The sequence below is a fragment of the Poecilia reticulata genome, chromosome 17 (genome assembly GCF_904066995.2).
Source record: "Poecilia reticulata chromosome 17, P_reticulata-male-v2, whole genome shotgun sequence".
Taxonomy (NCBI): Eukaryota; Metazoa; Chordata; class Actinopteri; order Cyprinodontiformes; family Poeciliidae; genus Poecilia; species Poecilia reticulata.
The window spans coordinates 31,555,220-31,568,165 of record NC_088846.1 but is presented as its reverse complement, the minus strand read 5'-3'; the positions used below and the strand labels follow the sequence as shown (position 1 = coordinate 31,568,165).

The window sequence follows — 12,946 nt, the reverse complement described above, 5'->3', positions numbered from 1 at the left end:
TCAGAACCAGAATAATCTGCAGGATCAGGAAACAATTGACAATTTTCTCAACAAAATTATTGTGAATGTTTAGGAGAATTGCTCCATAAAATAATTTCACCTTTTTAATTTGTTTCCAAAACAATAAAGTTAAAATGTTTGGCTTTTTAAAAACATTTACTGTAAAAGAAAAGCTAAATAATTTCTAGGTCAGACTCATGAAACAGGACTGGGATTATTCTGGGATTATTCTGTGTTAAATCGAACGTCTGACACAAACGGAGCCAGAGCGTTCAGAGGATGAAACTGGTCCGCTCACTTCCTGTTGGCGTTCTTCTCCTCCTCCAGGCGGCGGTGCGCCTCCAGCCGGGACTCGGGGGTGAAGGAGCAGGGCGTGTGCCAGAAGTCCTGCTCCTCCTCCTCGGCGCTCCGCAGGTTCTCCTTGTCGTCCTGTGAGCTGAGGAGGAACACGCAGACATTCAGACCATCTGGGAAAGTTTGAGCCAGGTTTGCTTTCAGCTCCAGATCCTGAATTTAAAGGGAAATGCGATCAAAACTCTGTTCTTCTGATAGAAATAACTCCACTTGCTGAAACTCACTCTGGCTTCCTCTCCTTGTCTCGTCGTGCAGCCTCCTCTCTCTGCTCCTCTCTCCTCCTCAGGTACTCCTGCTCCTGCTCCCTGACTCGCCTCCTCACCTGCTCCAGGCCCTGCGAGGCTCTGATCCACTCCGACCGGCTGATCTCCGTCCCGTCCAGCCACTGGAGACGGACACACAGGACAGGGGACTTCTGGATGCTAACGACTTAGCTTCAGCTGCAGGTACAGCCTTCAAATCAAGATCCTGAAAGGTATTTAAAGGTGACCTATTGTGCTTCATGGAACAGGTCAGCGTAGGTTTATGGCAAAGAAGAAGTGGCGCCTCCTGCACAACCAACCAGAATGCAGAAAGTGGTTTCTGGATGGTAAGTCAACAACGAAACATTTGTGTTTTCCAGCAGCCATTGTACTGCACAGACAGAAGGAAAACCAGGTGAGCAAACGGGCTGGAGCTCGGCTTGGGTTGCTAGGTAACGCGGCAGTGCTTGCTGATTATGGATGTTACCTTCTGAAGGTTTTTGAAACCAAAAAACTCTAACCTGCAGCTACAGCGTAGCTGGGTGTTTTGGATTCATAGAAATTTGACTCTGTAATGTAACGCCTTGAAATTGGGCCTCTGTCTCTTTAAAAAACTCCTGCTGTTTCTGAAGCTCCGCCTCCAGGAAGTCATTCCAACATGGCTCCTCTATTAACCCCTGAACAGAGTTTTACCAGCGTTGCTCTGATTAGAAGCTCATATAATGAGCTCTGCAGGTGTTTGCTAATAGCTTCTGGCTAGTCTGAAGGAGCTGAGGGGAGGAGCTGCACTTTGAAGGCGGGGCTAAGTCCACCCAGGTTTTTTGGACATGGCGATTAAAGGATTTCTTAAACATGGTTGAAAGAATCAAAGCGACACTCCAGGTTTGTTCCTGATGAAGGAAAAACATTAAAACATGATGGAAAGATAAAAAAAAGTTGCTAATTAAGCTCTTGGGCTGTTTTTAGAAGAAATAGACGCCAAAATGGAAGAACAAAAACCTGCGAAATGTGAATTTTGCGTAACAGGTCCTCTTTAAAGCCAGGGTTTTGCTGATGAAGTGTGAGAAAGCGCGCTGACCTTGAGCTGAGGCAGCGCCGCCACGACGTACTGCCGGTAGCCCTGGAACTCGGTGCAGGGGTTCCCCACCAGGAAGAGCTCCCTCAGGTGGGCGTTGTGCTGCAGCGACTCCACGCTGCTCAGCAGGCCCACGAAGTTCACCGTCAGGTCCAGCTTCCGGAGGCTCTCACAGCCTGAGGGCAGGAGCAAAATCAGAGTCTGGTTCTGAAAGTCGGGCCTGCAGGGTCGGCTCAGCGCACACCTTCCAGGTTTTCAATGACTTGGATGTTGTTCAAGGCCAGATTCAGATACTCCAGCTTCTTCAGGCGCCCCACGTTCTCTGCAACATCAGAAAAGACCAAACTATAGAAGATAAAACAATAATAATATGTCCTCAGGAACTCAGTGTTTGCAGCTCTATAACTGATGAAACTCTGATAATAACAGAGAATTCAGTTCTGGGAATCAATTCAAAACAATCACATTTCACCTGCTTAAACGTTTGTAAAATAATATTTTGAATGATTCTTTGATATATTTTCATTTAAGAAAAACCCAGGCAGCTAACCTAATATTTGTTATTTAAGTATTTTATGCACAAACCTGTTTTTGTTTAAATATAATCTGACAGTATTTTTAGAACTGTTTTAAATAAATGTTTCATATAAAGTGATTCCTCTGGTCAGTCACATAATTTAAAGAGAATCTGTTGGAGTAGAATAAATGGTTTCTGAAACAAAAACAGTTTCTGGATCGAATCTTGAGCCTAAAAAAAACTCAGAATTTATTTTCTTGCTGCTGAAAGATTCACGTCTCTGTCATCCAATCATTTCTACCATAAATAATAAAGTTCTGGTTTCCATACGTTGACACGAATGCTTTAATTTAGGGATTTTAATGAGCAGTTTCAAAGTTTATTTTTTAAGGGAATAAAAAGAAATGAAATCATTTTTAAAACTGTGAAAATCAAAAGTATTCACACCCTTTAAAGCTCCTCACTAGGTCTCACCTTCTCCAGACACTTCTGCATCTGTCAATATGATTTTAACACAATTCTGGATGAATATTTGACCAATTATATTGTATCAACTCATCAGAACCGGTTTTGGAACTCACTGAGCAAACTGACATTAAACTTCCTTCCTGAGCTGAGGGGTTTCGAGTCATTTTTATCATCCATCCATCCATTTTCTTTCACCCTTGTCCCTCAGTGGGGTCAGGAGGTGCTGCTGCCTCTCCAGCTAACGTTCTGGGCGAGAGGCGGGGTCACCTGGACAGGTCACCAGTCTGTCGCAGGGCAACACAGAGACACACAGGACACACAACCATGCACACACACACACACCTAGGGGCAATTTGGAGAGGCCAATTAACCTGACAGTCATGTTTTTGGACTGTGGGAGGAAACCGGAGTACCTGGAGAAAACCCACCATGCACAGGGAGAACATGGAGACTCCATGCAGAAAGACCGGGGCCGGGAATCGAACCCAGAACCTTCGTGCTGCAAGGCAACAGCTCTTTTCTTTTTCATTTTTACCATAAATAAATAATAACTTCAAACTCCAGTTTTTTAAAATCATTTCTACTGTATGTTGCATAATTATTATTCCACCCTGGACGGAGAATGGTTCAAATAAACCACTTAAAGCTGCAGATGATACAGTATGAACCCCATCCTGACTCTGTTTTCCATGCAGCTCAGTCTGATGTGTCTCCTGGACGCACCGATTCTGGGGATGAGGTTGTTCTGCAGGTAGAGGATCCTCAGCTCCCGGCACCACCGGTCCACATGCTCGATCCGCTCGATGTCCTGCTGGTGCAGAGAAACCTCCTCCAGGGACAGGATCTCACAGTCGTTGTGCTCGGCCCGCCGCCGGATCAGCTCCTCTGTGACTGGATGGAGAGAAAAACACGGACTTCACATGGATCCACGGGACTTTATGGAGCGTTTCTGGATGTTTATGATTCAATTATTATGTTGAACCATGTCAGGAACCTACAACAGAATGAATTAATTCAACACAAGACTATTTTAAACCATTAGAATATTATAATTTACTCATTTTTATTGATCAGTGATACTTCTCCGCATAATTTTTCAAAAATAATTACGTAACAACTCCACTGAGCGGCTAAGCTAACTAGCATTTATTTTCCATGAAGCGGAAACAAACTGTAACCAAAAACTAATAAAAATGAGATACAAATATGATTTTAAAACAAATTAATCCAAAAGATAACTGTAAAATTAAGCTCATAGACGTTAAGTGTTCATTTTTATTCGTTTTTCGGAACATTTCCCCCTAAACTTACTGTAAACCATCTTCGTCTCAGTCGTTGTGACGCGTTGCCGTGGAAACCAACTTTGTGCTACGTTCAATTTCTGCAGGAAATTTCAAGCATTTCAAAACTAATTTTAAGGTTTTTCTTTTCTGAACTTGAAATGATCACAAAACAAGTAAAAACAAATTAAGAATAAAAAAATTAAGAGTGATAAGTGTATTAGTGAACCTTTAAATGTAGCAAAAGTGATAGGATCCAGTCAAAATGGATCAATAAATCAGAGTAAGTTCATACTTCTGTTTAATGTAAATACTCTCAACATCATTATTTTATATAATGTATTAATTTTTACGTTTGTTGTAGCAACTCATGCTTGTATTATTGTCTTTTTGTCTCCTACTAATTTATTTTAAAGTTTTTACTGTAGTTTTCCTTAAATAATAGGAGTTACAATAACATTTAATTTCCCTTTAAGATTAATAAAATATTTGTGAATTTAAACTAGAATTTGAAATAGAAATGAAATATTTGACTTTTTATAGGTTCTCAAATGTATATTTACTTCTCATGAACTTATTGATTTAGCTAATTTCCCTTCCTGACATGCTGGGTGATAGTTCTACATCACTTATTAAACTTTAATTTTCTGCAACACACATTTTACTGTTTGTTTCAGGCATAAAAACATCTCTTCTGATTCAGGAACGATTTCGTCTTAAGACGGAGAAGACGAAGAAAATAAATACAATATAAAGTCATGAATTACGGTAATAAAGTCGTGCAATATGAATAATCAATTTTAATCTCATATTGATGACTTTATTCTTATATTATTATACCTTGGTCATTATAGTACGACCCTATTCTCGTATTATTTCGTTATTATGGTAATATTACACCTTCATTCTCGTTTTATTACAACTTTAATGTCATTCTCTTCAAACATATATTATTTAATGTACATTTAAACTCATTTGTCAAACATAAAAAACAACAACAAACAATAAAGCCCGCATTTACAATGTGTTCTTGAACACCGCATCTCATTAAGCCCCTGACCCTTATTTTGAAAATTCAGCGCACACAGAGGGGAAGTCCGAACAACATCTGCAGCATCCGGCCGTTTTCCCTGAGCAGGTGAGCCGTTCTTCGGCTGCGAAAACGGTTTAGTCGTCCCCAGAACGCCGGAGGTCTCTGGATCTCACCCTCCCGGCCTTACGGAGCTGCTGCTGCTGAGATTTGCGCTCGTTTCCCGGCCAGAATGAGCAGCTTGAAGGGGTTCCAGTCCCAGCTGTCGTCCATCATGGAGGCGCTGACCCGAGCCGCGGTGGCGGAGATCTGCGGGCTGGTGGATGACGGCTACGCCGTCCTGCAGCTGGAGATCTCCCGCAGCCGCAAGGAGAACGAGGCGCTGCGGACGAAGCTGGAGCTCATCGAGTCCATCATCGCTCGGGGCAGCCGCCGGAGGGACGGCGGGCCGGAGGAGGCTGCAGCCGGTGAGTTCAGCGGAACCGAACAGGTGAAGGTTCATCTACCGGTTCTGCTTTTATTATTATTATTATTATTATTATTATTGGTTGCGAATAATGGAATCAGAGCTTCATGTTTCCACCAAACTCCATCAGAAAACTGCAATAAAGCGGTTTCGGCTCTACTGGGAACAAAGTTAGGATGCAATTCTCAGCAGGAAGAGTTTACTTTTAGTCACTTTTTAATTCGGCATATTAATAAAACCGGGAACTACCAAACATCCCTGCGTTACTACAGTTATAGAAGGAGAAGTATTTAGTGGGTTTGACCTGTTTCCAGGGCCGGTTAAAAGGTGAGTGGAGCCCTGAGCAGAATCCCATGTGGCCACCACCAACCTACTGTCTATTTAATGTTTTTATTCTATAATGTCACCCAGAGAAATAACACAGATTAAATATAACGCCTGTGTTCTACTACAAACTATAACAATTTGTTTGCATTTATTTGAAACATTATGACAATTATGCCTACCTAAAATAACAGCTATTGCAGTCATAATGTTTTAAATAAGATTAAACAAGTAGCAGCTGTAAGACGGTGTTACAGCCTGGTAGATGTTGCTCCTTTATTTCCTCGAGAGGAAAAAATGTAGCTGTCCTCTTTCCTGAGCAGCAGGTGTGGGAGGGGCAGCGCTGGGTAAAGAGTAAACACTGCCATCTTTCCGAGGATGGAATATAAAATAAGGATTTTGGAACTGAAGTCATTTACACACATTCCTGATTTATTACAGCACCACAAAGCTAGAAGCATGATGGTTTCTGATTCTGTTTTTTACAAATCTGTCAGCGTTAAACATTTGGAAAAAAAACAAAACATGAGAATTCTTCCTAAAGTTTCAAATGTCCTGATCTGGAAAACCACAAGTTTTAACCATACATTCTTTCTAGATATTAAAAATATTGTTTGTACAGTTGGAACAAGCATAAAAGTTTGATGTTTTTATCCTTCAGTCAGTGCAGTGGAGATGACTGACTGGGCTTTCAGAGGCATTTCAACACAAGCAGATGTTTTTGTTTTAAACCATGATGGAGCCTCTACCGTGCTTTACTGGTATGATCGTTTCAGTTGAGGCTCAATCTGATAGTCCTTCAAAACGCCAGGAGAACGTGTAAAAATAACAGCTTATTCTGTTTGTCTGGGATTTCTGCATTTTACAGTTCATCATGGAAATATTAGACATTTTTCTGGATTTTTTTTTCCTGTTGTTTTGTTTTTTTACGGTGGCCGACAGGTGCAAATGCGCAGCAACAGAGAAAACATGCAAACAAAAAAAGAGACGCAAACAAATGAAATGCAGCAAACAAAAAAGAGACAAAAACAAATGAAATACAGCAAACAAAAAAGAGACAAAAACAAATGAAATACAGCAAACAAAAAAGAGACAAAAACAAATGAAATACAGCAAACAAAAAAGAGACAAAAACAAATGAAATACAGCAAACAAAAAAGAGACAAAAACAAATGAAATACAGCAAACAAAAAAAGAGACAAAAACAAATGAAATACAGCAAACAAAAAAGAGACAAAAACAAATGAAATACAGCAAACAAAAAAGAGACAAAAACAAATGAAATGCAGCAAACAAAAAAGAGACAAAAACAAATGAAATACAGCAAACAAAAAAAGAGACAAAAACAAATGAAATGCAGCAAACAAAAAAAGAGACAAAAACAAATGAAATGCAGCAAACAAAAAAAGAGACAAAAACAAAAGTCCCTCCTGCTTTGCTCGACCAAAACTGCAGAAAATGCCTCATCAGCACTGCGGGATATTGAATAAATAAATAAATTACTTTAGTTTACCAAAAAATATTTACAGCTTTTACCCGACTTAATATCCGTGATCCACCTCCACTCATAGGGGAAAACTATTGGGAGTTTTTAAAACGATTTGCTGGGAGACATGCGTTCTCTCTCGGTGTGCCGAACCTGGAGCATCCGGCCAGCTGACAGCTGGGAGGGCAGCTGGTTGTTAACGCAGCGGGAGCAGACAGGTCCGAAAACATCGGAGCAATATTGGAATTAAGTGATTTCCTGTTGAACTGAGCAGATATTTCAGATCTATACATCAACATTCTCGCCTAAAGACTTTGTATAAAATCATTTTGTGTAATTTTAAGTGTAAAACAGCACAAATAATTTTGCCACCATTGCTGGTTTTCTGAACACCCGTTTTAAAGGATGCAGAGCCTAAATTTGGACACAGCTGTTTTTGTTCGACTCCCCCTAGTGGCCTGGAGCACTTCCGTTTTCAGCACTTTTTGTTTGCATCTTTTCTTTTGTTTGCTGCATTTCGTTTGTGGTTCTAGTCTTTTTTTTTTGGTTGCGTCTCTTTTTTGTTTGTGTCTTTTTTCTGTTTGTGTCTTTTTTGTTTGTGTCTTTTTTGTTTGCTGTATTTCATTTGTTTGCGTCCCTTTTTTTGTTTGCATGTTTTCTCTGTTGCTGCGCATTTGCACCTGTGGGCCACCGTAGTTTTTATCTGTTTGTTTTTCCACCCAGACTTGGAGGCTGAAGCTTCCCTACAGCAGGTAAAACCCTCCAGCTTCAGAGGACATGGATCCGTTCCTGCAGAGGTGAGACGTCCACCATCACTTTACGTCACTAATAAACTAATCCAGGTAAAACCGCCATGTTGTTTTCTGACAGGACTCTGCTCCAGCCGCTGCGGAGGAGCCGATACAAATAGATCAGGACATTGTTGTGATCAAAGAGGACACAGAGGAGGAGAAGGACGACCAGCTGCTCCTGCAGGAGGACGGTGAGAGGAACCCACGTTCATTTAGGTTTATCCAAATATTCCAGCTTTAGGCCTTGTCCACATGTTCTGTTTTTCTTTATAAAAAAAAACAACATAATTTTAAAAAATTTCATACACATGGGATCAGTTTCAGAAACGTGATGATCCACAGCAACCTGCTGAATTACACCACTGAGCATCCAGACCCATAAGGGGCAAATCTAACACCTGTCAGCCAATCACAATCCTTCAAAAGAACCGCGACTTCCTGTTAGGAACCAGCTGACCAAACGTACTGCAGCTCAACTTGGGATTCTGGGTAATGGGTGGAACTTTTCTGGGGTTGCTAGGTAACGGCGGAACTTTGCTGGGGTTGCTAGGTAACGGCGGAACTTTGCTGGGGTTGCTAAGTAACGGCGGAACTTTGCTGGGGTTGCTAGGTAACGGCGGAACTTTGCTGGGGTTGCTAGGTAACGGCGGAACTTTGCTGGGGTTGCTAGGTAACGGCGGAACTTTGCTGGGGTTGCTAGGTGACAGGCATTACCTGCTGATTTGTGACGTTATATTTCACAGGTTTTTGAAATCACTAATTTTCCAGACACCAGAAAAAAATATTGACAGAGTTCCCACAAGTCTGAACCAGAAGTCATCCGCGCCACTGGACCGCCATCTTGGTAGGCAAGTGTAGCACAAAGCAAAAACAAACCCTCCTGACCAATGTGCAAGAGACGGATATCAACAAATTGACCCATTTGAGACAGAAAATGTGGCTTGTTTATTGTTGTCATAGCAACTCCATAGCAGTTGAGGATACCTACCGAGAAGGCTGTAGGCTGCACAGTTCCTGGAAGTGACATCATCAGAGCTATGTCTGGCCAAAACCAGTCGAGTTATTTCTGTTTTGTTTTAAGCATTTGAGCTGTTTTTAGAAGCAGTAGAAACACAAATAGAAGAACAAAAACATGCAAAATGTGAATTTTACATAATACTTTCCTTTTAATAATCCTTTGTAGTGACGCTAACAGAGTTCTGCTGTGGACGAAAGACCAACTGCATATAAATCTGTTCAGCTCTCTCGATATCCTGCTATGTATGGACTAGGCCCGAGTCAGTGAAACCTTTCGCTCTGATCCGTGTTCAGGAACGGAGGCAGAACCGGGCCTCCCTGTGGGGCAGGAGGGCCCATCCGGGAGGAAGATCTCCGACATGCGGTGTTGGGACCAGAGCAGCTCCTGCAGCGGGCGGCCGTCCCCGGGCCCGTCCGGCGCCGCCGAGGGCAGCTCTGTGGACTTTGACCTGGCCTCAGAGTCGGACAGCGGCGCTCTATCTGCAGCGGACATCAGGACCGGCTTCCTGCTGGGGTCTGGAGACGGACCGGCCACTCTGCCCGGACTGTCGGACCTGAAGCGGGGCTCGGCTCTGGTCGGGTCCGTCCCCTGCGATGTGGATCTGGACCCCGGCGCCTCCTGGAGCAGCCAGGCTGTACCCGGCATGGTGCCGGTGCCGCACCGCTCCATGCTGCTGGCGCTTGGCGGCTCCAGGCTCGACCCGCTGGAGCTCAGCCGGTTCTGTAGGGACCAGCGATTTGCCTGTAACTACTGTGGAAAATGCTTCACATCATCGCGCAGCCTGGAGACGCACGTGCGCGTTCACACGGGCGAGAGGCCGTACAGCTGCGCGCAGTGCGGGAAGCGCTTCACGCAGTCGGGCCACCTGAAGACGCACCAGAGCGTCCACACGGGGGAGCGACCCTTCTCCTGCGAGCACTGCGGGAAACGCTTCGCGGCCAAGCAGAACCTGCGGATCCATCAGCAGAAACATCACATGGTGCCGCTTTGACTGGGCCAGAACCGAACCCCGACCCGCTGACGGGGCCGGCCCAGGCCTTTTGCGACCCAAAGCAGATTTTCACATGGGGCCCCCCATACTAACAACTGATTCTTCATTCTTGAGCTGCTCTGTGTGTAACGTACCCACGATCATTAGCAACATTTGAAACTAGCTTACCAGTGTCATTTTGGGTGCTGATTTTAACATTACAGGAGTAATAAGCTTAAAATAATTTGGATTTTAAATGCTGAGTGGTATTTAAGTGTGCCATATTGTTTTAAGCATTTGAAAGTAGCATCAGCTGATAAACACTAAATTTACATGTTTAAACACAATTATTCACAGTAAGGGTGTGCTCCAATTACAGAGGGGTCACACTCTTAAGCCTCCCTGGTAAGGTCTATTCAGGGGTCCTGGAGAGGAGGGTCCGTCGGATAGTCGAACCTCGGATTCAGGAAGAGCAGTGTGGTTTTCGTCCTGGACCACTGGACCAGCTCTACACCCTCAGCAGGTCCTGGAGGGTTCTGGGAGTTCGCCCAACCAGTCTACATGTGTTTTGTGGACTTGGAGAAGGCGTTCGACCGTGTCCCTCGGGGGGCCTTGTGGGGGTTCTCCGGGAGTATGGGGTACCGGCCCTTTGATACGGGCTGTCAGGTCCCTGTATGACCGGTGTCAGAGTCTGGTCCGCATTGCCGGCAGTAAGTCGGGCTCGTTTCCGGTGAGAGTTGGACTCCGCCAAGGCTGCCCTTTGTCACCGATTCTGTTCATTACTTTTATGGACAGAATCTCTAGACCAGCCGAGGTGTTGAGGGGATCCGTTTTGGTGGCCTTAGGATCGCATCTCTGCTTTTTGCGTATGATGTGGTCCTGTGGGCTTCATCGGATCGTGATCTGCAGCTCTCACTGGAGCGGTTCGCAGCCGAGTGTGAAGCGGCCGGGATGAGGCTCAGTGCCTCCAAATCCGAGGTCATGGTCTTGAGCCGGAAAAGGGTAGAGTGCCTTCTCCGGGTCAGGGGGGTCGTCCTGCCTCAAGTGGAGGAGTTTAAGTATCTGGGGATCTTGTTCACGAATGAGGGAAGAAGGGAACGGGAGATCGACAGGCGGATTGGGGCAGCGTCTGCCGTGAAGCGGGCGCTGTACCGGTCCGTCGTGGTGAAGAGAGAGCTTAGCCAAAAAGCGAAGCTCTCGATTTACCGGTCGATCTACGTTCCCACCCTCATCTATGATCATGAGCTTTGGGTCATGACCGAAAGAACGAGATCACGGGTACAAGCGGCCGAAATGGGTTTCCTCCTCCGCAGGGTGGCTGGGCTCTCCCTTAGAGAGAGAAGCTCGGTCATCCGGGAGGGACTCAGAGTAGAGCCGCTGCTCCTCCACGTCGAGAGGAGCCAGTTGAGGCTCAGGCATCTGGTCAGGATGCCTCCTGGACGCCTCCCTGGTGAGGAGTTCAGGTCCCACCGGGAGGAGGGGAGACCCAGGACACGCTGGAGGGACGATGTCTCTCTATGGCCTGGAAACGCCTTGGGATTCCCCCGGAGGAGCTGGAAGAAGTGGCTGGGAGGGAAGTCTGGGCCTCCCTTCTGAAGCTGCTGCCCCCGCGACCCGACCCCGGATAAGCGGAAGAAAATGGATGGATGGATGGATATTCACAGTAAACAAGTTTGAGATGTTATATTTTCCCAACAGGAGGAAGAAATCACCCTCCACACAACCCATTTCTACATTAGGTTGTGTGGAGGCTCCAAGCTGCTGCTTGACTTGCATATGCCTTGGGCCGGCTCTGCTGATGGACCAGAACCTTGAGCAGTTTCATGACTTTTTCCGTTTATCAAGACATTTCAGTGGAAAAGCTGCTCAGACTTCTTCTCTCTGCCTTTTCATTCACTTTTAAACAGGAGGACATTCCAGTAGTAACCTAGCTTTGTCTGTAAAAACTGCATGAGTGGTGCTGAAGTTTGGCGTCGGTCAGTAAGAGGTAGATTTTCTAACGTTACATTTTTATCTTACCGAATCAAACAATAAAGTTAAAACTGACAGAAAAGCTCAGGCTAAATCAATCTTTGATCATCTATTTCTACTGAAAGCGGCCAATCAGGCGCCAGGATTTTCTGTCACCATGTAGAAGCTGAGGATCAACCTGATGTGTTTACATCCACCAATCCTGGAACGTTATTCATTTTACGCTCGTGGTAAATAAAGCAGATTTCTCCCAGGGTGGAATAATTAAACATAAACCTGGAACAAAAACATTTGACCCATGAAGAAAGTGTGAAACTGAAGACGTGTGTATAATGTTGACCGTTTAATAATAAATTCAAACTGTTGACTATTTGTAAAACTTATTGCAGTTGCAGTGAAATCCTACTCAAATAAATAATTGATCAAAAGTACAAGTAAGCTCCACGCCCCAGTTGACTAAATCAGTTATTTTAAAAAAGCGTTATTGTTTTTAATGATCATTTTACAATTGTTGGTTCAGTGGAGATAGTTTCATTTTAAGTTAATGTTTTTTTTTTTAAACCTTAAAACGTCCAGTTTAGTTTGACGAGTTAATTTAGTAATAATGATTTGTGAAAAGTTTGCCAATTAGTACACTGGACTATAGTAAATTATTTGAAAATGAATTTGGCTATCTCTAGTTTTTTAGTACAGCACATCTTTAAAATTCCAAAATAAAATGCAGCTATAAGATACCTAGCCATAATGCTACTTTACAGGCTACTGGCTAGCGTTTGCAAAGCCACCAATCCAGAAGCACCGTTTATTTTCCTTGGTGCTGATTGGCTGAGCCCCAGACTGTAGATGTTATCCTCTGCTGTGCCGTAATGCCAAGATGGTTTCCATTGACTATCAATGCAAATAAATGTCGTTTTTAATGAAGATCTCAAATATTTGGGGATTTTAGCTATTTGT

The 12,946-nt window shown here is 43.9% G+C and overlaps 2 protein-coding genes across 4 annotated transcripts in view; one reads left to right on the top strand and one right to left on the bottom strand.

Moving 5' to 3' along the window:
- dnaaf11 (dynein axonemal assembly factor 11) overlaps positions 1–4,054 on the bottom strand; it is a 31,786-nt gene extending 27,732 nt beyond the window's left edge. For all 3 annotated transcript variants that reach the window (XM_081598832.1, XM_081598833.1, XM_081598834.1), the window contains exons 1-6: positions 3,968–4,054; positions 3,380–3,547; positions 1,916–1,993; positions 1,675–1,847; positions 579–739; positions 299–436 (exon numbers count right to left, since the gene is read on the bottom strand). In XM_081598832.1, the coding sequence (XP_081454958.1) occupies positions 299–436; positions 579–739; positions 1,675–1,847; positions 1,916–1,993; positions 3,380–3,547; positions 3,968–3,977 (728 nt within the window). In that variant the 5' untranslated portion in view covers positions 3,978–4,054. The remainder of the gene's footprint in view (positions 1–298; positions 437–578; positions 740–1,674; positions 1,848–1,915; positions 1,994–3,379; positions 3,548–3,967) is intronic.
- Positions 4,055–5,013: 959 nt separating this feature from the next.
- LOC108167075 (uncharacterized) lies at positions 5,014–12,359 on the top strand. Its single transcript, XM_081598842.1, has 4 exons — positions 5,014–5,433; positions 7,966–8,039; positions 8,113–8,224; positions 9,345–12,359. Exons 1-4 carry the CDS (start codon positions 5,199–5,201, stop codon positions 10,040–10,042), a joined length of 1,119 nt encoding a protein of 372 aa, XP_081454968.1. The 5' UTR covers positions 5,014–5,198; the 3' UTR covers positions 10,043–12,359.
- Positions 12,360–12,946: the final 587 nt, after the last annotated feature.